This window comes from Lissotriton helveticus, chromosome 3_1 (genome assembly GCF_964261635.1).
Source record: "Lissotriton helveticus chromosome 3_1, aLisHel1.1, whole genome shotgun sequence".
Lineage (NCBI taxonomy): Eukaryota > Metazoa > Chordata > Amphibia > Caudata > Salamandridae > Lissotriton > Lissotriton helveticus.
The window spans coordinates 900,430,288-900,457,311 of record NC_136061.1 but is presented as its reverse complement, the minus strand read 5'-3'; the positions used below and the strand labels follow the sequence as shown (position 1 = coordinate 900,457,311).

Genomic DNA, 27,024 nt, shown 5'->3' with positions numbered 1-27,024 from the left:
GTTAATTGTACAGGTTGGGGTTCCTGAAGTGGGACTGTTGGAAACAGATTAGGTGAACTCCAGTGGCGCAATTGGTTGGCACACGGTACTTAGGCAGCGGTGCTTTCCCGGAGCCATGCCGAGGTGAGGAGTTTGGGCATCACCTGGACCAGTTGATTGGTTGTTGGACGTGATTTAAGATGGACGGTAGTGGGTCCAACAACAGCCCATTTAGACAGAATACTTTTATACTTACTAGCATAGCCATTTAGCCTCTATAGTGAGTCCGTGATAAGAAGAAATATCCAGCTTTGGATCGCGGCAGGCTTCTATTCCAATGATAGCCCATTTAGACGGAAGACATTTGACACTTGACTTTACTTTTTGGCACCACTGGTTTTCTCAAATAGTTGTTGGGATAGACGTGCGTACATTGAACCAGAAGTCAGAAAATAGGAAGTTGCAGGGGGTGATGTGATGCAAGTTAATTAGTACTTTCATGACCGATGTCCACAATTAAACTGCGACTGGAGTTGTTAAAACAAAAAATGGGACCCAGTCATCTGGAAAAAATTGATAGCATTATGGCTCCCCCTTGTGGCCAAAGCGGGTTTCTGAGGACGCAGCTCAGTCCCATCGAAGTGTGAGGACCTTTAACGACTATGGTAACCAATGCAAGGGAAACCACTGAGGGTGTGACAGAGTGAGAGGGAATATTGGAATGCTGGAGGGGTTGCCAGTACCACCCATGATTCACCCTGCTGTTGTGCTATTGGTGGTGGAGCCCACAGATAACACAGTGTGGATAAACAGTGCGGTACATGCACGGAACTGCAGGGGACCCGGGCGGGTGCCTGAGGGGAGTTGAATCTTGAAAAAGGGTGTTGTCCTTGCAGGCTCATTACCACCGCAGTGGAGATTAGAGAGAGGTAGCGTTTATTCGTACACACACACATACATGTTTAACACATAGGGATTAGGCGGAGGCAACATAATTAAATTAATGCCACCTGACGTTATATCTGCAGAGCCAGTCCAAGGTGTAGGATGCGCCGGGACGGGAGCAGCACACCCGCAGCTACAGCTGTGTGGGCACTGCCCTGCCGGTGAGGGACATGTTAGGGGGGGGCGGAAGCCCACCCATCTTAGAGGGGGGGGGATCACAGGACGTGAAGAACTTACGAGTGTGGTAAATGAATCCAGGACCCTAGTGGAGTTTGCCTGATGCATCCCTTTATATAGGTATAGAGTATCATAACCTTATTTAGCCAGAGAAATCATTGCCCTATTCGGACTGAGCATTTGCTGACCAAATTACGGCGGGGCTACTTCTATGAAGTTCCAAGAAGCAACAACTGTTTCTTAGAGGAAACTGCCTGCTGCAGCGTGGGGCTTCCCCCTGCCTGCATGCTAATTCATCTAGAAAAACAGGGAGTGCCCTAGGAAAGAAGTCCTTATATGATCTTATTAGGGCCATCATGGTATAGATATGCCCAGAGGGATCATGGGAATCAAGTCCCCCAAGACAGAGACGAGAACTCCTTCATTCTAAAACCCATGGGAGGGAGCTGATTAGACCCGTAGAGAATTCCTGGAGAGTCTCTTAGATGAGAATCACTAAACTTAAGCTACTCCTCACTTACTCATTCCCTCGTACCGTGCTTAGGTTAGGTACTTCGGGGGAGGCTCATGACAGTAGCTCTGGTTGAGCATTTCTAACCATGATTGGCATGGTATTTAATTTATATGTGTTAAGCAATGTATGGCGTAGAAACCATATGAGGATATGATAGTGCTACTGGATAATACTGCTCGTATATACATCCAACTTGATAACCAGCATTACGATGAGAGCAGCGCAGGTCTTATGCTTGCGCTACGCAAGCCAGTCCCTGCCATGGGAGGGTCCTCAGTGCCCTACTGGTACTGTGGCAGGTGCTCCATTGGTTGGGGCCAAAAAATATTTGGCAATAAAGAACCGACCGCCCAGTTAATTCTTTTAGAATTAGGGCGGCAGCCTTAGAAGCAGGGGCAGGCTCATCATTTGTCACTGAGGAGAATGGGACACTGGTGGTCGGCTGGTTTTGCCTTCATATCAAGCCTGTGTGGCTGTTAAATGATGCTTGCAATTTGGTCATGACTGTGCCTGACTTTTCCATTTCTCTCCTGTGCATTAGGGTGCCCTGCCAAGAGGGTAAGGGTACGGGGGCACTCTCCCCTGGCGGTCAAAGAGGCGCCGCTAACGGAGGTGGCCTGGCTGGGATGGGTCTTGCCCTTGAGGAAGCGCATGGTCAGACATGATACAACGCAGGGCGAAGGGCTCCTGAGCGCGACCATGAGCCTGGAATGTCTCGGTGAGGCGGCTCAAGAGGGAATGGGGCCGGGTTGTGCTCAGCGAAGGGCCGCTCGCGTCACATTCGGTACCGAAGGATTTCTGGTGAGGTGAAGTATCGCAAGGAATGGGCCGGGTTGTGCTCAACAAAGGGCCGCTCGCGTCACATTCTACACCGAATGATTTCCGGTGAGGTGATGTATTACAGGGTTGGAATCCAGTTATCAAGCATTGGTACGAATACTCGAACTAGAGTATTGGGGTCTTTCATTCAGAGCGCAGTGGGGGAAGGTGACGGACCTGTGGGCCCTGGTCACCTTTGTGGCAGTAGAAAGACCTTGGAACAGTAAAATTGACCGATGGAATGGACGGGAGTCCGCCTTGCGTACTCCCTAGGCCAGCACTGAGGGGGGAGACGGTAAGCTCTCCGCTGTAAAATATGGCCCCGGCTGGGGAGGCTAAGGCGTCAGGTTACGAGCCTCCTGGGTCCCTGGGCAGCCTGGTGGTCTGAGGGCGGGCCCCTGGGGAGGACGGACAAGGATCAGAGGTTTGGGGGCCCACTCCTCATGGGCGCAGGTGGGTTGCACCTTGCGTGGATGCTCGGCAGGGAGGATGCGAGCTGGAAGGCCCCTCGTGCTGGAGGATTAGAATCTTGTTGAAGAAGATATTGAAAGTCAATAATAAAATTGTGTTGATAACTGTAAATAATGAATTTGAAATGCCTTGTCATGTTTATGAAATGTCAAATATTAAACATGGCCGTTTTTACACCCACGCAAATCTCTGTCGATGATTTTAATGTGGGTTATCAGGTGGGAGCGGGGAGCATGCTGGGGGATCCGGGTCCTATAACGGGCACCAAATGTCCTAAGGCATTTTGGCACTGAACTGACTAACAACATCAGAAAAGATATGAAGAAAACCAATAAAAAAGATGAATTTTAAGAGCCTTCCTCTCTATTTTGCGCAGGCCAAGACAGAGTGCATTACAGACAGAGAAAGCAAACAAAAGATAGGAAATATGCCCTTCGCACGTCCGCCTCAACCACCGCCAAACCTTTCTAAATCCAGGGACTGATAGCAGAGGGACGAACCATATGAAGGAATCAATTATACATGGAAGCAAAGACATACGCAGCATTGGGCCAGATTCAGAATAGTTCTGTAGAAAAAGACGATCATCTTATAATGGATCCTAGTAGAAATCATATACTGAACGCCTGGAAGCTCGTAAATAGTTGACTCAGAAGGGCCAGCATTGCAGTTAAATCTAGAAATGAGGGTAGCATTAAAACACGCTTTCAGGTGCCACATAATAAAAAGTTATTTTTTTTAAAGATCTTCATTTAGAGGTAGCAGGATGACAACTGCAACAGCACGATGAGGAAGTTAGAAATCCCAGGATTGTAATTTTGTTGGAATTCATTCAATACATCCACAGAGCAGTATCAGTGCCTGAACCAGGCCGTAATCTCATCCAGCTAACATCCTGTAACTGATGTTCTGCAAAAAACACTGTACCTAGTTAACTACAAAATAAATGAATTCATGCATGAACAAACCTGTAAATAGTATAGATTTGAGAACTGAACCCTCCCAGGAAGCAAATGTGACAGATGGGTCACTTGGAACAAGCTTTGAACTTTCTTTTTGATGAGAGTGATTGGTTTCAGTGCGGGCGGTAATTTACCACCATTCTCTCCCACGCTTCTAAGAGAAGACGCATGTTGCATGTTTAACCTTATCAGCGATAAAGGGCGACACTGCATTCAGAGTTCCTGCTTGGCTCTTCCTGAGCATGTAAACATCCACAATAGGTCTACATCCAAACTATGGCTTATTTTATTTACTCTCTGTTCAATGAAGTGAGCGATTAAAAAAATATAAAGTACATTCAATCAATAAAGCCTTGTATAAAGAATACAATTCTATTTCTTATGCAGTGATAAAGGGACAACTATGGAAGCCAGATCAGGTGTCCAGTAGACTAATGCACCTCCTGTAGGGCCCTACGTTTCAACCTGTGGTCACTGGCTTTAATCTCAGCATTACAGCATCCACTTTAGGATATCCTTATGCTTCACTCATTTGTCACCTGTCGCTCCTCATCCCTCACAACTCGCCCATCATTCCTCACTCGATCATCTATTCATTAGGACCCGTACCCTCCAGATCTGCCCCCGCCACCCTCCACACGATACCAACATGCAGTACCCCACATTTACTTTTGTAATAACCAGGAGATTTTGGTGGGGTAAAAAAGGCCATGTTTAATTCTCCACATTTGAATAAACATGACAAGCATCCACAATGCATATTGATATTCATAAATCCATTTTCAAAACAACACATGTACTTTTCCTGTTCCCCCAGCCCTAAGAGAGGAGCACCATCTGGTTCGCATCTCGCGCCGGGGTATCCTACGCCAGGTGCCGTGCACCTGCCCCTTGGAGTGGTAGGCCCGCCGTTCCTTGTCCGTCCTTACCAGGGCCCACCCCTCTACCACCCGGCTGCCCTGGGACGCCCGGGAGGCTCGAAATCTGTCGCCCTAGCCTCCCCAGCCGGTGGTGACTTCCTCCCCGCGGAGAGCTCACCATATCCCCCCTCAGAGCTGGCCTATGGAGTCCGCCAGGCGGCCTCCCCTCAATCACTGTTTATTGCTCGCAGGTCTGTACTCCGCAACAACATTCCCTCAAACCACTAATCTCAGGGACGGGTGGGTGGGAGTTTAAAGGAAGCTTTGGCCTGTATTACGAGGGTGAGCAGCGGGGCACACGCAGTCCAGTAGTGGCGACGGGAACAGAGACCTCGGTCAGGGGAGCTTGACCTTACATAGGCCCGAGGTCTCCGCCCCCTCCCCACACCGGATGTGCGTCACCCGCGACCCGGAGGTGATCGAAGCAAGGGGAAGGGGGAGGCGGCCGTCCGCCATTGGCCGCCCGGCCGCCCCCCTGCCACCACTGGGGGCGGGGGCCGGAGGGGACGCGTCCTAAGGGCGCGCCTCGGGAAGCACGTCGCTTGGCATAGGACCCGTATCCTCCAGATCTGCCCCCGCCACCCTCCACACGATACCAACATGCAGTACCCCACATTTACTTTTGTAATAATTTTTTGGTGGGGTAAAAAAGGCCATGTTTAATTCTCCACATTTGAATAAACATGACAAGCATCCACAATGCATATTGATATTCATAAATCCATTTTCAAAACAACACATGTACTTTTCCTGTTCCCCCAGCCCTAAGAGAGGAGCACCATCTGGTTCGCATCTCGCGCCGGGGTATCCTACGCCAGGTGCCGTGCACCGGCCCCTTGGAGTGGTAGGCCCGCCGTTCCTTGTCCGTCCTTACCAGGGCCCACCCCTCTACCACCCGGCTGCCCTGGGACGCCGGCTGCCCTGGGACGCCCGGGAGGCTCGAAATCTGTCGCCCTAGCCTCCCCAGCCGGTGGTGACTTCCTCCCCGCGGAGAGCTCACCATATCCCCCCTCAGAGCTGGCCTATGGAGTCCGCCAGGCGGCCTCCCCTCAATCACTGTTTATTGCTCGCAGGTCTGTACTCCGCCACAAGGGTGGCCAAGGCCCTCAGGTCTGACACCCTCCCCACCTGCGTTCGCAATAAATGACCAAAGTTCGCTTATGAATGTGTCCGTTCCTAAGTCCGACAGGTGTACCCCATCCTGGTGGTACATTGCTTCTCCAGAGATCAACCGGTGCTGAATGTAGCGCAAGCGGCCCTTCGCTGAGCACAACCTTGCCAGTTCACCATTCAGTCTTCTCACTGAAACGTTCAAAGATCTAACCCGGACTCCCGGGCCCCATGTCCTGCGTGAGAGCATGCCCGACCAAACAATTGTGGCTGCCGGGAACGTGTGCCCCAGCCAGGCGAATTCCGCCAGGAGGGCCTCCTTGACGGCCAAGCGTCCTCTGTCCACCATGTCGTTGCCCCCTACATGTATCAATCCAGTTTGGAGACTTGTGCCGCCTCCGTGCTCTGAGTTCCTCAACCGTCCGCCTCAAGTGTCGGATCCGCATCCCCCCGATGCCATGCCACACGAATTCGACCTCGCCCAAGTCTGCTGGCTTCACCACCTGTCGTTGCTGCACACGCACTGCCGCCCGGCGCACGAACGAGTGCCCCAGGACCCAGACCACCGACTCGGGCATACTAATCAGAAGGAGAAAGAGGACACCGTTAAACATAAACCAAAAAGATGTGGCCAAGTCTGGTCATAACAAATCCGGCCTCACGTATCTTTTGTAGCAGCCTGATGCCCAGCGCCCCACACCCTTGACAGCGTCGGGAGAAAGGCCCGCCGCTAAGGTAGCGGCGCCTATCCTGAAGGAATGTGAGGAAAACCCGGCAGAACCCAGACCCAGCACCCCGAGGGCCAGCCGGAAAACCGCTTTAAATTGAAACTGTGACAAACAGTGGCCATTCTCGTGAATGAACAGGGCCGTGCCCCCCCCCCCCCGCAGGACGAAGGGCCATGTAGGCTAGCATCCGGGCTACCGGGCATACCGCCACCCCAGGGGCGGGCCGAAGATGCACGGGGGCACCCTTCCCCCCCTGATCTGTTTTGGAACGCCTGAGCAGTACCACTAAGCCCCCCGGGGAAAGAGCCAGGTCCCGGAACTGTAAGCCCCCCCATGGTCAAATCTGGAGGACCCTACTAATTCGCTCAGGCGGAAGGCCCCATAGAAGGCTAAGCAGAAAGCTGCTCCCAGCAAGACCCCCTCGAACGGAGAATCGCACACAGACGGTAAGACCCTTAAAATTTCAGACAAGGTCGGGAGATCCAGTGGCCTACGACAGTTCCGCCTTGGTCCCTCCAATCTGGCCCACCCTGTCAGCGCCTTTCTGATGAGGAAGGAAGCCCCCGGGTCTCGTCCCCTGCTACTTTGGCAAAGAAGGCGATGGCCGACAAATTTGCCCTTGCGTAAGCCACGGCCCTCCCCTGATCCCTTAACCCCTGAAGGAAACAATGTATCGCCTCTGGGGAAAATACGTTTGGAAAGCCTGATTGCTTGGAGAAACACAAGTACACATTAAAATGCTGTTGATACGTCTGCCTTGTGCGTTCGCTCAGGGAGGCACCTACCAGCCCCGCTAAAGCGGGGCTCCAATTGTCCACAGTGATGTAGGGAATATAGTCATTCGCTCCTCTGCCTGTGGGTGGAACTTCCAGAAATCCTGCAACTTGGAACGAGACAAAGCATCAGCTGCATGATTATCAATACCCGGTATATGCGCCGCCTTGAAGGTTAAATTCAGTTTTAAGCATGCCAGGATCAACAATTTTAGCAAGCGCAGTACGTGCGGGCAGGTAGCTCCCTGCCTATTGATGACTTGCACCACCGCCATGTTGTCCGACCAGAAGGTCACCGCCCTGTCCCTGAAATGGTCAGCCCAGATGGTCACCGCCACCCAAATGGGGAAGAGCTCCAGGAAGGCTATATTTTTTGTCAGGCCCCTTTCGTGCCAGGCAGGAGGCCAGACTGCCCCGCACCAAGCGGCGCCCAAGATGGCGCCAAAGCCAATGCTACCTGCCGAGTCGGTAAAAAGGCCAAGCTCTGCGCTGGACACCGGAGGGGCGGGCCACACCACCTGCCCATTGAAGTCCGCCAGGAAACTACGCCATACCCTCAGGTCCTCCTTCACACTAGCCCTCAACCGCACCCTGTGGTGTTTTTGGGTAAGACCCACCATGGCGCGGGCGATAGACCTGGAGAAAGGGCGCCCCATTGGGATGATACGCAGTGCAAAATTCAGCTGTCCCACCAGGACTTGGAGCTGGTGTAGGGACACCTTTGGGCCTGCTAAGGCCGCCTCAATCGCCCGGGAGAACGCCACCACCTTGTCTACAGGTAATCTGCACTCCCCAGCCACAGTATCAATTTCAATCCCCAGGAAGGACATACAAGTCTCTGGGCCCACCGTCTTGCTGGGCGCCAGGGGGACCCCAAATTCCTGAAACATGTTCACTAGCTCGCCAAGCACCTGCGCGCACTTACCAGACCCAGCAGGGCCCATCACCATTAAATCATCCAAATAGTGAATAACATCAGTGCACCCTGACCGGTATGAAAAGACCCACTGCAGCATGGAACTGAATGTCTCAAAGTATTTACAAGATACAGCGCATCCCATAGGCATACATTTGTCATAATAGAACTGGTGCTGCACCTGAAAGCCTAGCAAATGGTAATCGTCCGGGTGCACCGGCAACAGGCGAAAGGCCGATTCTATGTCCGTTTTTGCCAACAAGGCCCCTCGCCCAGATCCCTGACCTTCTGAATAGCGGAATCAAAGGAAGAGTACGTTACTGTACACAGAGCCAGGTCAATGGAGTCATTCACGGAAGAGCCCCTGGGAGCGGAAAGGTTGTGGATCATCCTGAACTGCCCAGGCTCCTTTTTAGGCACCACCCCCAGTGGAGAGCACACATAGTTTTCCAGGGGGGGGAGGGGAAAGGTCCAGCTACCCGGCCCAGGGAGCACTCTTTCTCTACCTTTGTAACTACCACTGATGGGAGAATCCTGGCTGACAACAGATTGTTGCACCGGCTAACGGGAGGGACATGCACCGCAGGGATCCGGAACCCAAAAGAAAAACCCTCAAACAATACCAAGGCCGCCCCCCTATCAGGGTACCGGTCGAGCCAATAAGTCAGACATCCAATGTCTACCGGGGTAGGCAGGTTAGGCCTGCGGGGGTTTAACGTCTCTAGAAGCTGCCCCGCCTCCCCGCTCTCTCGCCTTTTTGTTGCACTTAAACTCGGGATGGGAGGGATGGCCGCAGAAGGAACATGCGTTTTTAAACTTGCACTGCCCGGGGGGGTAAGTGCACGCTTTACTATTAAAGATCCAACAAACTCCCCTCTTCTCCCCCGGGCCCCCCTGGGATGTCCGAAAGGGCTGCCTAGCTGGCTGCTCCCTGCAGCTAGTACTCTCCAGCCAAGCATTCACCTCCACCTGGTCCCATCCAATACCTGGGTTTTGCTCCTTGGCCCAGCGGAAATCCCTGTCGTAATTCAACCATACTAAGCCCCCTTGTGTAGCATGAGCCTTCATAATTTTATTCATATAAAATACCAGTGGGATGGCTAAATCCGGTCTCTTCTCCAACAGCACTGAAACAAAGACATGGAAACCAAAAAGCCAGTTGGTCAGTGTCTCCTCCACCCGGGGCCTCCTCTCCTTGAAGGCACCCTCCTTGCCTTCCCTCTCCCTAAGGTCTATATCCCTCCTATTGGGCCTGATCAGGGAAAAGATGTCAATGTAAGCGCCTTTCCAATTTTTTTCCCGCATTTCTGGGGTCACATGAGTGGCCAGCATTCCTGATTGGGACAGCACATTCCCCTGCATTCCTCCCAGAGATCCCCCAACTTCGCTGGCCCCCCCAGCATCGTTACCTAGCTTACCTCCTAAGGGTCCCGCTGCCTGCGCGGTTGCCTGGGATAGGGATCCATTCGCTCCACTTGGAGTCGCCTTGCGCAACTCTGCCACCTGCGCAAGCTGCCTCTGAATGGTCTGCAGCGCCCCCTGTTCTACTGTCCGCTGTGGGGCCCATGGCGCTGTCGCCCCTGCACTCACTCGTTCTCCTCCCTTATCTGAGGACGACAATTGCCCTACCAGGGTAGCCACTGATGCCAGCAAGTTTTCTAAGGGGTCTTGCACTCCTGCCCCTGTTGCCACCGGCTGAGGCGGGGGCGGGACCGGAGTGCCCCCACCTGGGGCTAGTGTATGTAATGTCTCCCTAATTTCGGACAACAGTGCCCCCACCGGGTCGGGAGGGACAATGGACTGTGGCACCCCTGTTACTGGGGCGGGGGCCACTACTACCTCGGGAACCCTAGGGGGGGGGATGTGGACGGGACCTACTGATCCCACGTCCTGCTCCTCCAATACATGCGTCTGACTACGCTTCTTGCCCTTATCTGCCCTTTTATTCTGAGGTATGCTTCTTCCCTTCTTCCTTAGCGGGGGGAATGCCGTTCTAGGCGCTACCCCTTCCCTGCGTGGCCTCTCTACTACCGGCTCAGGCTGCTCGTCTTCGCTCCCCGTCTCACTGTCCGGGGTGTCTTTGCTCAGTTTGCGCAACAATAATTTCATTATTTGCGCCAGCTCCGGGTCAGAGTCTTACCTCTTATGCCCTCCTTTCTTGGGAGCCATCTCACCTATAAACTCTGCGCTCGAAGACTGCGCTGCTGGCGTTCCCTGACTATCCTCGACCCTACCAGCCGCGCCGATGAGCCTCAACGCCTGCGCACCCTGAACCCGGTCTCCCCAGAGCAACCGCCCACACCGCCCGGCAGGAGCCCGCACCCCGAGTGAAACCCCGCGTGCAGCCGCAACCCCGCGAGAGGAGCAGAGAACCAACTGAGCGAGCACACCCCCCCCTCCCGTGAACCACGGCTGCCCACGAGGTCCCCCGAGGCACACGACTCCTTACCTGGCCGCGTGCACGGCACCCTTCTCTCCACGCTCCGCGCCTGACCCCGAAACCAGCTGGCCGCTGCACTCCCTCGGTAAACCGAAGTCCTCCGAGAAAACCTCCTCTCCGATGCCGCCCGCTCTCCCTCGTCAATCCAACGGGAGACGCGGGAAGAGTTTAAAGGAAGCTTTGGCCTGTATTACGAGGGTGAGCAGCGGGGCACACGCAGTCCAGTAGTGGCGACGGGAACAGAGACCTCGGTCAGGGGAGCTTGACCTTACATAGGCCCGAGGTCTCCGCCCCCTCCCCACACCGGATGTGCGTCACCCGCGACCCGGAGGTGATCGAAGCAAGGGGAAGGGGGAGGCGGCCGTCCGCCATTGGCCGCCCGGCCGCCCCCCTGCCACCACTGGGGGCGGGGGCCGGAGGGGACGCGTCCTAAGGGCGCGCCTCGTGAAGCTCGTCGCTTGGCATTTTCATCCATCATTCACTATTTGTCTATCATTCTTATATACTCACTAGTCCGTGCTCACTTCTCATCCCTTGCTCTTCAGCCCTCTGCCCTGCTTCGAGGGACATGCAAAATTGACGGATGAGGATTTCCTCATATGTGCACTACGCTATGCATTTTAGGACATCCTCATCACACTTCCTCGTAGCTCACCTTCTCATCGCACTCGCCTTATACCAACGCCTTCCGTCTCAGTGCTTCCTCCTCCAGTGAGGCGCAAAAGTTCCAAGGTTAGTAGATGTCCCCAGAATAGACAATCATTCAATGCTGGAAATGACCGAACATCAAAGACCTGCTTTGTGTTAGTCATTTGGATACAATGATTTCAACAGAGGCATTCAATAAGCAAAAGCAGATTCTTTTTCAGATATTCTACAATGACATGACACATATACACAGGATGTGTGAAAGCAAGATTACTTTTTTTCACAAGTCACTTCGATAATTAGTATAAAAAATATACATTTCTTTTCTGCGTTACATCAAACATATGCAGCATTATAGCTGTCATTTATGTTGTATAACGTTCAGAATACACTTTCACCATCCTGTCACTTTTTTACTGCTCGTTGCATTCTTGGTTTTGGTGCGGTCGGCAATTCAAATGGCCATCTTCGTAGTGCTGCCCTGGTAGGACATTTTTGAGCGGAGCGGTCTAGTCTCTCTTAGATCTTCTCCCTTGTGGTTCTTGCCCAATTTAATGGAGAGCAAAGAGCAAGCGTCCCAAAGGCAAGCCCGCCTGCGCCCGTCAGTGGACCCATGGGCGAGGAACTATGGTCAATTCTCTTCAGGCAGGCTTACTCCTAGTGAACAATTGGGACAATTGTGTCTGGCATTCGCATTCAGTCGTAAGGTGAATTTTAGACCTCCTAGCTCTTATTCGGGGATACCGGCAGTGTGGTTATTACCCTATGGAGCCGGGAGACCACGTTATTTCCCTTCAAGCAGACCTCTGGTTGAGGGGTTAGGTATCTGCCTAGGATCTCTTCAGCCAAAATTGTTGCTCTTTGGTACAACACCAATTAAATATGTTATGATTTCTTATCAGATTACAAGATAGAGGCAGTATTCCTTACAGAACCCTGGATTCATGAGCATTCTATGCCTAACATTGCATTAGCCCTTCCTATGGGCTAATATATAACCAGGCAAGACCGCAACAGGAAATAGGGTGGTGGGCTTGCCATTATTTTGAAGTCAAATTTTTCTTCTCAGATTCCTTACCTGGCCATTTCAGATTGTGAATGTTTTTCTTTTCCATAGGCATCACTAAAAACTTTACTTTTTCTTGCTCCTTAATAAATCATCCTCCAAGCCCGGCTGGAGTGTAAGGTTTGTCGAGGCAATATCTCCTAACATTCTTAAGTGCGCCAACTTCACCATTCTAGGTGATTTTAATATTCACTTTGACAGCTTAAACTGAATCACTGCTACCTCCATTTTTGCTCTGGGCCTCAACTCTTAGTTAATGGACCAACTCATAATGCAGACCACCTACTAGACCGAGTATTTTTTAACTCATCTGGCATTCTTGCGCAACCTAAGCTTCCATTGAGCTGGTCTGATCACTCTGTAATTCCTCTTTTGCTCAAGTGTCCTGAACTGCAAGAGAGGCAACCAGTCCCAGGGGGCTTTCTAGAGGTTGGGCAAAGTTTGATCATACAGACTTCTGTTTATGCCTTCAAAACTCAATGCCCATCCTAGAGGGTTCCATGAATTCTCACACTAGCATGGTGAATCACTGAATCCAATCCAATTTGGATAAAGTACTTCTGTTACAAGCTGGAAGGAAAGTCAACTTAAGCCTTCCTGCCCCATGGATTACAGACGTGATATTGAATCTCAAGAAAAAGCACAAACAACTGGAGCGTGTTTGCCGTAAGCATTACGCAGCAGAAGATAAAGTGAGGTGAGGAAGGTCACTAGAATCTATCAAAGTGCTTGCCTAATATGCAGCAAAAGTATCCACCGCTAGCAATACCACCAAAGAGATTTTCCAGATTGTAAAGTCCTTACTAGATCCTTCAAACGTACCACTTCGACCCGCTCTCAAAATTATTGCAACAAATTGACAGTTTTTTTTTTTTGTTTAAAAGGTTGCTTCTATTTATTCCACCTTTGATAACCCTGCCGTTCTCGCTAACACAACCATTGGAATGGTCGAATCTAAAGAGAGGATGATCTCTTTCCAGACTGGAGACTACCACGTTTATGGCTTTAGAAAAAGCCATTAAGTCAATTTGTGCCACTGATCTTTTGCCACCAGAGAAGCTTAATCTACTAAGTACCACTCTCTCACCATCCTCATTGATCTGATCAGCGCATCTTTAACTTGTGGTCTGATCCCAAAGGCATGGAAACATGCCACGGTATTACTGCTACTTAAAAAACCTAATCTGGAGGCATCAAATTGGACCAACTATCGCATCATTTCCCTGCTGCCTCTTTATGCGAAGAACCCTAAGAAGCACATTAACGTGCAGTTGCCTGCATTTTTTTAATCACACAATGAACTACTCTTTCCAATTTGGATTTTTGAGGAGTGAAATGATTATTGAGGAGTGAGAGAAGGGATGATGACTATGGAGTAAGGGGTGATAAGTTATGTTTGAGAAGAGAGGGATGAGGAGTGAGTAATGAAGAGGGTCGAGTTAGGGATGTGGCTGCAGGGAGAGATGATGAATGGTGGAGGAAAAGGGAGGGGTGAGAATGAAGGGATGAAAAATGAGGAATTAGAAATAAGAAGCGAAAATGCCCTAAACTGGATACTGCACGGCAAGATCACTCAGCCTTTCATTCATAGAGGTGAAGCAATGAATTTGGCAGCACTAAACATTGGGTATCAGCACCAAGAATACACTTTTGTGGTAAACATCTTCTTTAAGAAATAGATATGCAAGGTTTACATCCGTTCAATAACGGATGAGTATCTAAAACCTTGGACTTCGGAGTAGAAATGTTTCCAACATGAGGGGAACGGTGCCTAATAAAACATATTCCGAAAACAGATTTCCAGCTATGGATTATTTTCCAGGGCGTTCTTAAGTCCTCTTTAGCCATTATGTGGAATATATAATTTTACCTATGTTTTATCGGAGTGTGAAATGGCAATTTGATGTAAACAACGTGCAAAGCATCCAGAGAACGTGCTCAGTATGGCAGGGAGTGTATGATGAGAGCTAAAACTTCATCCCAATGAAAGGGGATTTGATAAATGTAGGAGAACCCCTTTTGTGCAGAGCGCAAATAATAAAGGTTAAAAAAAAGAAAATGGTAGTAACCCATTATTTGAACTCTTCATTGGGCAGGTTACTGCTCCCTATTCCAAATGAGTACACAGGACGTGGGCAAATCTGGTAAAGCTGTTATCTGGACTGGGAGGAAACCTGCTCTTGAGATGGGGAAGCTGCACTCAGCATCTACTTCTGGAAGTCTTAGATTGCCCAATATGGAAATACACATATATTGCACACAAGATAACACAACTCGCATATATGACCACTGACTGCACAAATCCTCCACTCTGGTCTGTTGCGGAACTATCCTCAACTAACCGATCCTAGGCATGCTGTATTGTATAAAGAATTCACCCCTAGTAACAGGCCATATGTTATAGAACGCAGTGCTTGCTGCTTGAGTGTCCTCTCTTAAGAAATTGGTGGTATGTAGAATTAAAAACACAGGCACAAGGATATAGCAGGCGTTCAAACTCTGGGTGGAATTTTTAATTGGATTGACTGGTCATTCATTGGCATATGCAAATTAGATGACTACATTAAGAAAGGAGAGATAAAGTCTCTGCTGATCTATGCTCCGAATTCGGTCTCCATTTGTGTCATGGTGTTACCAGCAGTGACCACACACTATCAGTAGTAGACTGGGCATAGCACCTTCTCCACCCACGTCCACACATTTTTCCTATACTCCAATATGTTTAGAAATGGGGTTAAGACAAAAGGGTAATATCTGGTTTGTATAAAGTATTCATTGCAGGCTTTGACTAGCCTGGACATTGCAAACACACAACAAAGGCATAAGAAAGGTACGTTTTAAGGTCCCGTGTATAAAATTCTCTGTAAGTGCCCGTGGTCTCTGGCCAAATGGCAAAAGAGTTGCACTGTGTCATGACCTCTCTTGCTTGATGTGCTCTGCAGGAAACTGTGACCACTATCCTTCAGTCCAGTATTACCATACAGCTAAACTTCAATACCAGAAGGTAAAACCTGTTGATATCAATTGACTTTGTTTTTCACCCCTTGGCTAGATTTTCTATCCTACATGGTTTGACGGTCACTGAAGGTTTGACTTGTCTTTGGCACAGATGGAAGGCCACATAGCAAGGCGACAACAGGGACTTTGGCACGCCGCAACTATGGCGGTGGTGCCAGTCCCTGCCATCTTAGGAGGGCAAGGCTGGTGACGGCACTGATGGTGCGGCCGGCACCAGCCCGGACCTTCATGTGGGATTGGCAGAATTGTGGCCTGCCCCGGAACCACTCATGTGCTTCCTGGGCGAGAGGGGCAGATCGGTCTGGTTTTGGACAGATTATGGCCCCGGAATGCACCCCCCTTTGAAGGGGTCGAGGAGCGGCGGGACGGTTTCTTTCCTCGCCACTCCCTACCGCTGCGACATCGCCTGAGCGCAGCAGGACCTGTGCGCCAAATTTCTTTTGCCCACCCACCATCCCCTGAGGCACCGGACTATATTTAGTGTGTTTTGCTGTATTGTTTGTTTGCAGGTTGTCGGTTTTCTCTCTTTAAGCTGTGTTCTTCTCTTGCTTAGTTATACATAAAGAACTTTTTCCCTCACAGGTCAACTTCATCTTCGTATTTTATGCTAGGGTATCCTTTGTCTGTGGTAAGGTCTTGATTGGTGGGACATTTACGGTACTTAGTACACATCACCATTTTTAATGGGGATGTCTGGGGGGACAGTGGCCTCTCATGGAACTCCAGCGGGCGCTTAAGGCTGGTAGGCTGGAGGGTGGGGGGATGGGTGAAGTGCACGCTTCCAGAAGACGATTGCGGCCAAACCCTGAACAGGCGTGTGGGCGCCAAGTCGGCGTAACAGCGCAGCCCCTTGGGGGGTGGTTTTGAGGGCGTAGAGGGTGCCAGAGCGAAGTAACTTTCTGGGCAACCGGGCCTCCTGCGTAGGTATTTGAGGGCGTAGAGGGTGCCAGAGCTAAATAACCTTCTGAGCAACCGGGCCTCCGGTAAGGGAGTAAACCTAGCACGTAGTTGGACTAGTCATGACTTTTCCCCTGGGCCCAAATGCGATACGCAGAAAACAAATGTATAACATTTTGAGTTTTTGGTTAGGAATAGCTATGTATTAGAAGCTATGTTAAGGTTAGCCATCCACGAACATTTGTAAATAAGTTGTGTGCAGTAACAGTTAATTTATGAATATGCTGGATTGTTGTGTCGTGTTTTCTGCTTATTTAAATGTGAAATTTTAATGTTTCTTGTCATTTTATAAAATATAGCTGGGTTTGTAACGACCCCAATCCAAAAAGTAAAATGCAGTGTTTTTTTGTCTGTTATATGCCTGAGGGAGCGTTGGTGGAGGGTTGTGGCACCCCACGAGGCCCATGGAAGGGAATTATGTCACCATGTCATGGCGGGTACGCGGCTATACCTAGCCATATTATTTGATGCTGCCAAACTTTCCTTTCTGAGACACAGGAGGAGACATAAACTACCTTCACGTCGGGTATAGATGTCTGAACTCCTTCACACAGCTCCTAAGATTATCTACAGAACTGAAACTTCAAACGCCGAACCTGCGGCCGTAGCAGGACTAGCTTCATCTGGATTGTTTAGCAGGTGAATGGTTCCACGTTAGTTTGCAGCAGTTTGAGATGGACGCGGAGCAGCGCAGAGGAGATTCCTGGGAAAGCGGGTACATTTATGGAGGTCTTAGCCTGCTCAGCACATCAGGACATATCATAAGGTTTTCCCCAGTGTAACTGCTAAGAGTGTAACTCACTCTGTGTTTGCGTGAACAAGAACATACAACTCGGCACACATGCATTGAAAATGTTATATACATAGGCGCTGCAGATCAACAACATACCAAATAGATTATCTAGAAGCAAGCCCCCATCCTAAGTTAGGAGGGGACGGTCAGCCATTGGTGACACAGATTTGAGAAATGTGGACTACTAAGTCTGTGTATTTTGGAGAATGAGCATTATACCCAATTGAAACTAGTACCCCCACCTTGAATTGTTCTGGTGACACTGTATTCTATTTGGGAGAGGTCCTGATGAAGGTGGTGCGCCCAGACCTTATGGTTTTGGTCATCGAATTTGTCCATTGGAAACGTTTTACATCTATGTGTTCCTTATACCCAAAAGTGTAGAAGTGTCTTGTATGACAGTGAGCGAGTGTGAGAATGAATGTGTTTGACATTTGACTGATTTATTTATTGGGGGGCGATACATATAGTTTACACAGTATATAACAAGGTGTAATAATTTTTGTACAAAAAAGTGTTTTTCTAGTGAATATAAAAAATATAGAGTAATATGTGAGGATTATCAACAGATAAAAAATAATAAGAATGAAAAATAAAATAACTTTTAAAAAAAAGAACATGTACATAGGTATTTGAATGTTATAATTATGCAAAGTTAGACGTGTACTTTAACCCATACTACATTGAATCTTTGGGACAGTAATATAGGTCTTAAGGGGGTTTTTCTTGCTCCACGTTAGTTCACATTCAGTTTTTTTGCTCGCATTTTTATACAGTTTGCGTATGAAAAACTACAGATGATATGATGCCAACTTCACTGACAGTTTTCTTGGAACATTAGAATGGTGACTTTCCACGTATAAACAACATACCCCGTTCCGTTTATGAAAGAGAACAGCAGGCACGCTTGCTTTATTCGTTTCCTGTTGCTTATCTCCTTCCTGTACTTATTCCTCTGCCCTTCGAGCATTTTTATTTCTTCTTCCAGTATAAACCCCCCCCCCCCTTCTCCGGATTCTCATACCTCGACTGCCAGCGATGTCACAATCGCACCACAAACTCCATGGAGATGTCCCTATATCTATGTTCAGAGCGGCTGCTGGGCATTTATTTTCCTTTATTGGCAACGAATGCAGGATTGTTAAAACAAACTACGAGCACACACGTGAATCTGATCAAGAGTCATACCGGGTATCTCTGAGAGTTTGCCTTTACTATCAAGTTGGACCCACTCTGCCCTTCACCCTTCCGTGGTCGACAGCTGAGTGCCACTGAACGGGCTGGCAGTGACGTGTTACATGGATCTGAAACGGCAGAAGTATAAAAACAAACTCAGTTGTTTGCGATGCTTCTTTTGGTCTCTTTAAATTATTATCTATGTTGGTCTCTGAAAGAATTGTTATTCCTCCCTTGAAAAAAGATGCAAATAGTTTCCCCCCCGTCTTAAATCGCGATGGAGGGACGGGCGGCCGCCCAGGTGTTTCTATCAGTGGCCCCGAATAAAATTCCCAACTACCAACCATGTTCGTGTGTACCCCTTACATGTAACTGCGATATTAACAATGCGCCACTACTCACCTCAGTAATCAGAAACCCGAGATAAATAACAGATTCACTGTTTTTTCCCTACGAAATGGACAGTGTTTTTATTGTATTCACAGCAAGGAGTTAAACCAAATAAACAGAGCGCGTCCAGTGGCACACTACTGCCATCTGCTGGAGGCTGGACTCATTGCACGGGCAGACATCCACTTGAACAGCAGCAGGGCCTCGGGCGGAATGAGCGGGAGGCGAGATGTAACCCAGTTTGAAGAGATGTCCTCGGATCCAGGTCGTTTAACAGGCGTCGATGGGTGTTGGCGACTCATTACTTAATTACACAGATTGGTAAACAATGATAGTGCAATGCAAACCATCCATCAAGTTAGACAGGATAGTTTCAAGGTGTTAGACAATCTAGAGTGACTGATTAAAGAGAGGTAAAGCGCCTGGCTGGACTGGAAGCGAAGTCTGGCACTAACCTGCAACGACCCGACCGCCGGAATCCAGCAGCTCAGAGCACGCGTCATCAGAAACAGAACACGCGTGTTTTACTGTCCCAAAGTCGAGTCCTTTTGTCATCGTCGGCAAAAACATAAGCACACTTAAGTGCTTGCTAAAGAGGAGACCTGGGGGCATGTAAGAGAAGCTATTCACTAATTCAAATACAGGTCAGTTCCGTTTGCACCGTTTGTACTGTCTGTGAAATACGGAACGGGGCAAACAGATTTTACTCTAGTCGATACTACTGAGAGGGTTATGCATCAGGACGAAAATGCAACACAATGATGTCTTATGAATATTTTAATAGAGGAATAGAGGCTAGTTGCGAGAAACTTTTGCAAATAAAGCAGGCAGGGTTTTGCATGGTTTCATATGTGAGGAAAACGCCCAGTCCATAAACCATAACCAAGGGGCACCAATATTTGGTGAGAGTGAGATTTATGGGAAGGATTTCGAAATTTAGGGGTGGTGTGGCGGGGGGGGGGGGCAAACAATAATGCTTAAAATAAGCTGCAATTTCCAACCCATTAAATGCAGCTGATCCAACGAATACGAAGTAGACCTCGCTTTTTAAACAAGATCACTTTATTGAAAACCAATATAACATTTCACACACGTCTTTGGGCAATCCTTAGCGTTTTCTTTGATATTTAAACTTATAGATGGCGGGTGAGTTGACGGTTTCTTTCTTCACCTTCACCTTTTGCGTCTTGTCCTGTAAATGGAAGAGAGGGTTTTTTAATTTTTTTTATTTTACAGACTTACCCCGTTAAAGAACACTACATTAGAATGCATTAACCATCCACAATCCAGCTGCCTCTCCTATCAATCGCTGACTTTATGCTTGCCTTTGACAAGGCACAGCACTCTACTGCCTTCTGCCTTGCGCTATAGAAATACCACATGCATACACACATACAACTGCAGTATTTGTGCCTCCTGCATAAGCAACTACAGTTAGGTCGCTGTAACTCATCTTCTTTTGGTGGCTGTGAACCGCACTGGTGAGGGGCTGTGACCTTTCCAGACCCAACTCTGCCCTCTCAAAGAAATAGCAAGAAGAGGGAGGAGTTTCTTGTAACGCATACATAGTCCTTCCTCCCTTTCCCCCTCAGTGCAATGCAACTGCTCTTTCTACAAACATAGTGGTACATTTTGTGCTCTCAAGGTAAGGAGTATTCTTTCCCCAAACCTTTTAGCTTCAGCACGCGGAGGACAAATGCCTATTCTACAATTCCCCTCCCAAAACACGCTGTGCAGAGGTTTTTTTTTTCTAAATCCCAGGGGGTGAAGACAGCAGCAATTTTAGGGCAACCTCCCAGCTCTAAAACAATGAACACACAAAGACTCAGATACAATTGAACTAATCCACAGGAAAAATAGCTGATTTTGAAATTCTAAGGAAAGGTCACTCTGACAAGAGAGGATTGCACACATGCCTCCAAAGAGTAAGAGCACCATGTAAGAAAATCTTTGGCTCAGACACAGGAAGATAGCAGAATAGATTATCGTTTGCATGACTCCTCAGTGGTATCACCATGCTCAGCAGCAGCACAAGTCCAACTAAAGCCAGCAGCGAAGAGTTGGTGATGCTATTTAATGGACAACTTATACAGCTCTAATTACAGGAACACTGTGTTCCTGTACCAGTTATTGTAAACACCATCTTGGGGGGCACAAAAGCGGAAGTCGGAACTGAGAATGTTTTCTTCTGTATGAGGATCATGTGTGAACAGAGGATATCTTTTTTTATTCTGATATCTGTATTTTACCTGTTGTGTATCTTTGAAAGAATCCTCTACTGCTGCTGTCCCCACTCTACACGACAAGGGTAAGAGAAACCTTTGTGTGCAACAAGGATAGGAACCATAGGTATACAATATTTAAAGGGGTCCAGTGTACATGTCCGAACGACTAATAACACAAGATGGGTACAAAGTTCCCTGAAAGGGCTAAGGAGGAGTGTGTGTTTTGGCGTAGAGGGTGGAGTAAAGGGAGGGGGGGGGGGGATTCCCTTTTTGGAACTAAAACCCTCACACACCCAGCAAGCTAGGTGTCATGCTTCATCATATGGGTTCTGCTCCTCGTCAGACTGGCGCTGCAATGTCTGACGGGCACCCGCGAAGGGGTTCTTTATCGGAGATCTTTTGTTCCAGCCATATGGTGCATGCGTGTGAGAGGGGAGTGAAAATGTAGTCGTGAAGTGGTGGTGAATTAAAAAAGGTGGGACAATCCACAAGGACCTTTATTAATGTGGCTGTCTCCCTTGGTTAAAAGGGTGGGAGGGGAGATACGTGCTGGGAGATTTCCAGCAAGGTACCTACAACCCTCTGATCAGGTCGACATGTTTCTTGCAATCATAGCACTTCTTCAGGACCTAAGTGCTCAGTACTACACTGTGAATGGTAAAATACAACCTTTTGTCTTTTTGGGGTCAGTAGATAAGCAGGCCGTCTGGTCCTGCTACTAGTGATGTAACCCTAACGATTTCACTAAGGTGCCCCGCAGTCTGCTCCTGTGGGACCTGCACCAATGAGTGAGGAACCCAAGTGGTGTGCGGTCAATGGTCCTAACGGTTTACCGCGTGGGGGTAGGTTGCAGGCATTGACCGCATGCACAGCCGTCTCCTCGGTTGGCTGACAGTACTCTGTTGGCCTCAATGCGCGGGTTTGCGCCAAGCCTATTTAGATTTTCCCGTTGTGCTGACATTGTCCTAGTGGCGGATTCCTGAGTGAGTCCCTGGTGGGGTAGAGAGTGGTAAGTAATACTTATTAATGTGACAATACACATGTTGTGTTTGCTGCAAAAATATATGTAGGTAATGTGTTATGCCCATTTTTTTACACATAGCATAGCACACAAACATACACACACTATTGAATGTACACCCCCTGGCACCACAAGCACAACACCCACAACCACCACAATAAACAAATATTTTCTTAAGTGTCAATACAGATGTGTTCATTTTACCTTGATATGTTGTAAAATGAACACTACTGCATTACACATAGTAGGAAAAAAATGCATGTAAGAGCACTGTATACAAGACACGAGGCTAAAGCAATTGTCAACACACACATCATAGAAAGACAAGTATCAAAGAAGCTTACCCTAGAACCAGGGAAACGGAGTTGATTAGCGTCATTATTATTAAGTGAAATTTGTAGAGCGCAACTGACGCCATGGGTTTCCTGGCACTATAGGACAGGGGCGATACACTGACTGGGGTTTATGCAGGATTAGCAGGGTGGAGGGAAGAGGAAGGTTTTAAGCAGCTTCCTAAAGTGGAGGAGGGAGCTGCTTGATTTAATGGTCAGGGGGAGAGAGTTCCAGATTTCGGGGCCAAGAGGGCGAACCATCGTCCGCCTAATTTGTTGGTTCTGGTTTTGGGTACGACAAGCGACTGAAGATGAGCAGAGCGTAGATTGCGATTTGGGCGATAGGGAGTGATGAGGGAGGTCAGGAAGATGGGGTTGGTGCAGTGGAGAGCCTTAAACGTGAGGCAACCCAGCTTGAAGGCCACCCTCTGTTCTATAGGCAGCCAGTGCAGCTTATGCATCAGGGGTTTGGCTGATTGCCATTTTGGGGTTTTGAAAATGATGCGAGCTGCCTGGTTCTGGACTACCTGGAGGCGATGGAAAAGTGTTTTTGGAAGTCCGTGATAGATGCAGTTGGAAAAATCCAAGCGGGAGAGCACAAGAGAAATGATAACTTGGATTAGAGAAGGAAAGGGGAGCAGATGGCTAATCTTCCGGATCTTTCTGAGTTGGAAGGAGCAGGATGAGATCACGGAGCCGACGTGGGGTCGGAGGGAGAGTTCGGCGTCGATGATCACGCCGAGGCTCTTTACAGAGATCGAGGGTGTCGGTGGGAGGCCCAGTTCAGTGGGCCAGAACTGGGTTCCCCAGAAAGAGGGGCTGGAACCCGGGAGGAGGAGCTTGGTTTTCCCGGGGTTCAGCTTCAATTGATTGGAGTTCATCCAATCTTGGATGTGGAGCATAACGGACTGGAAATGGTCTACAGCGTTGGGGGGAGTTGAGTGGGAAGATGATCTGCAAATCATCGGCATAGTTATAAACTGTGATGTCCCATTTGCGGAGTGAGTGGAGTAGGGGCTGGAGGTAAAGGTTAAACAGTAAAGGTGACAGGGAGGAGCCCTGGGGAACTCCGCATGACGTCGGGGTCTTGGGTGCTGTGTAGGGGCCCAGCCGGACAGCTTGAGTTCTACCAGACAAGAAGGACCGGATCCAGCTGAGGGCGGGACCCTGGATGCCAGCCTGTTCGACACGGTGATGCAAGATGTTGTGATCAACCGTGTCGAACGCGGCCGATAGGTCCAGGAGAACGAGGGCCTGGGGGGTCCCAGAGTTGGCGTTTCTCCTCAGTGTGTCCAAGACAGCTAGGATGACGGCTTCGGTGGAAAAGGAGGGCCTGAAGCCGGCCTGATTGGGCTCCAGGTAACAAGAGGTCTCGACAAAGTGGGAGAGGCAACCAGTGGCATGTGCTTCGAGTAGCTTGGAGAGATATGGCAGGAGCGATATGGGGCGGTAGTTGGACAGTTCAGCTGAGTCTGCGCCAGGTTTTTTAAGCAGCGGGACTAGGATGGCCTCCTTGAAGGAGCTGGGAACAATCCCTGTGCTGAGCGAGTCATTCAAAAGAGGTAAGATGCATTCGGGTAGATAATGACAGATGCTTCGTAGGACTGAGGGTGGACAGCCATCATACGGGGAGCCTGATTTTATCCTGGATGCAAGCTGTGCTAGGGAGGCAGGATTGATGGGGGAGAATTCGGTAAAGACAGAGGAGTAGGTGGGGGGTGTGTCCGGAGTGGAGGTCTGAGAGGCGGTGGGGATCGAAGCTTTGATTTTATTGATTTTTTCAACGAAAAAGAGATTGAGAGCATCGCAAGTTTCTTGGGTGGGGGTTTGGACTGGGAGGGTTCTGTCATCAGATGTAAGTTCGTTCATAATTTTAAAAATTTCCTTGGATTTATTGTCCGAGGAAGAGATTTGATCAGAAAAGTGGGTAGATTTAGCTGAGGCGATAGCGATTTTGTAGTCTCTGCGAGCTGAGGTATATTGCAATCTGTCTGATTCGGAGTAGTTTCGTCTCCATGTCCTTTCGAGTTGACGTACCTTCAGTTTCAGTTTTTTGAGATCGTCCGAGAACCATCTGTGGGAGTTGTGGTGTCTGGTCGGGGGGAATTTGACTAGGGGGGCTAATTGGTCGCTAGCTGACTGCAGCCAGAAGCGTATGTCTCTTTCTAATTAATCAATGTTGGTTCGCGAATCAAGGGAAGGCCGGGTGTCAGAGAGTGGCAAGAAATCCTTCGGAGTCATAGGAACTCCATTTGCGAGAGAGGCCGCCAGCCATCAGTGGGGTGGAAGTTCTGCCACTGACCGTGATGGTGGTATATATAAGGTGGTGATCTGACCAGGTGCAGGGTGAGACGGATGGGGGAGACAGAGTGAGGTTTTGGGTCCATATTTGGTCCAAAATGTGGCCCTTAATATGGGTAGGCGAGGTGATTTGTTGAATCAGGTTGAGGCTGGCGAGAGCATCGAAGACCTCCAGGGCGTGGCGCCCTGCGTGGATGTCATTGAACCAATAATTAAGGTCGCCAAAGAGGGCGAATCTGGGGTTAGAGGTGAGGAGGTGGATCAGTTGATCGGTCAGGGTGGCCGCGAAGGAGGGCATTGGTTGGGGGGGACGATAGAGGAGAAGGAGTGTTAAGGCTCCACTGTCCGTTTTTAGGCTGAAGATAAGATGGTCTACTCCCAAAAGGGGGATGGCCGGAGTGGGGATAAAGCTGAGGTGTTTGGATATTATAGCTGCAACCCCACCCCCAGGGCGAATACCTGGCCGATCGGCACGGAGGATGTAATAGTCTGGGGGGAGGGCCGCCAGAATGTCAGGGAGAGAGTCTGCCGTCAACCATGTTTCGGTGAGCAGGAGAATGTCCGGTTTCTCGTTGGATAAGAGGATGAAGATGTCGGCATGGTGTTTTACCAGGGAGCGGGTGTTCAGATAGAGAACCCTGATGGTAGTATTGCTCTTGGTAAATTGGATAGGGGGCGTGGCCAGACTGGTGGAGCGCCGGTCAGATGAGGTTATACCGGTCATGGAGATACGTCTGATGGTGGAGGGGGAAGGTGTTAGGTTGGGGAGTTGTAGATCCCTCAGGGAGTCAGCCGAGTAAGAGATAGGGTGGCCGGCTCGGCTGGCCCCTGGGCCCAGTCTGGCGCGGACGGGCGCAGACGGGCTTACCTTTGGCGGCCCGCTGCGCGTCCGGGGAATGCACATTGATATAGGGTGTAGTGGGCGTGGCCTCGCAAGAGTGGGCGTGGCCGAGGTCTTGGCGCGAAATGGCGTCAGTGGTGATCTCAACCCGCGGCAGCGCTAAGATCCGCTGCGCGGGGGAAATTGGCAGAGTACAGTGAAAGTGCCCAGAAGTAAGTGAGATAACAAGTACAGTTACAATTTAAAACAGAGTGCAATGGGTTTTTTTTAAAAACAAATGTCGAGCGAATTTCCTCCCGGCTGTGCCTCAGGAGTGATCAGTGTTCTATGGCGCGCTAGTATTCAGCGCGGCTTAAATAGGCAGGGCTGAGTGGGCGTGGCCTCGCAAGAGAGGGCGTGGCCGAGGTCTTGGCGCAAAATGGCGTCAGTGGTGATCTCAACCCGTGGCAGCGCTAAGATCCGCTGCGCGGGGGAAATTGGCAGAGTACAGTGAAAGTGCCCAGAAGTAAGTGAGATAACAAGTACAGTTACAATTTAAAACAGAGAGCAATGTTTTTTTTAAAAAAACAAATGTCGAGCGAATTTCCTCCCGGTTGTGCCTCAGGAGTGACCAGTGTCCTAAGCGAGCAATTATAAGCAGCAATGGAAGGACGTAGACAATGGGGTTCAAGATAGAAACTAAGAGGGAAACCAACAACAAGGTGAGTCTCTACCTCAACTACTTTGCCTCTGCTAACTCAAAGTAGGAGGTATCCCGCCACAATTTCCTCGACAGAAAGGCACATCATGATTGTTCTGGCGCTAATCTTGGCTGGACTCTCACTGACAGCCACTTCTGCCTATGACGCCGTCGACATGGGTGAAAAATCCTGTCAGAGTCAGCGGCACTTGGCATATCTTTTGTCCACAGAGCTGCCAACATCAAAATAGAGTAGACGCAACGCCAAGTAAGCAGGTGGCGATACCGTCTAACAAGTGATGGTGGGACCAGATCAGTCAAAATCTAAATCAGGCCCTTGCTCTGCTGCTGCTCCTATTCTGTGGGAGTCTGTAAGACACATGTACTGCTGTTTCCCCTGCTGCCCCAGAGGTGTGTAACGGAAATGATGCTACAGTAGCTGTTCAGTCTAACTGTGCGAGAATTATGCACGGCAGCTGCCGCCAAGCAGGACACTTATGTTTTATATAGGTACCCCAATATAGGCTCAGGTAGCAACCTAACTTTTCACCTATATTCTCCCCTACCATTACATTACATAATGGTTCTTGGCAATGACCTTTTACCTAGTTATGGTACTGCTTACAGGATGCGGTATTTTCCCTGAAAACTAGTTTCATCTATTAAGTATGCGGATTCTTGGAAACTCAGCAGGATTACCATCTTCTGCATAATAACTATGTAAAAGGGTCATTTCTTCCGTCATCCTAAGTCCGACATGACACAGCAAGGTAGAATCCCTGAGGGTACGACTTTGGGTATAGTATATATACAACATATCTTT

General features: G+C 49.3%; 1 protein-coding gene across 1 annotated transcript in view; it reads right to left on the bottom strand.

Annotated features, from left to right (window-relative positions):
- Positions 1–19,846: 19,846 nt before the first annotated feature.
- UTP11 (UTP11 small subunit processome component) overlaps positions 19,847–27,024 on the bottom strand; it is a 154,127-nt gene continuing 146,949 nt past the window's right edge. Inside the window, exon 7 of the mRNA XM_078683790.1 lies at positions 19,847–20,058. Within this exon, the coding sequence (XP_078539916.1) occupies positions 20,033–20,058 (26 nt within the window). The 3' untranslated portion in view covers positions 19,847–20,032. The remainder of the gene's footprint in view (positions 20,059–27,024) is intronic.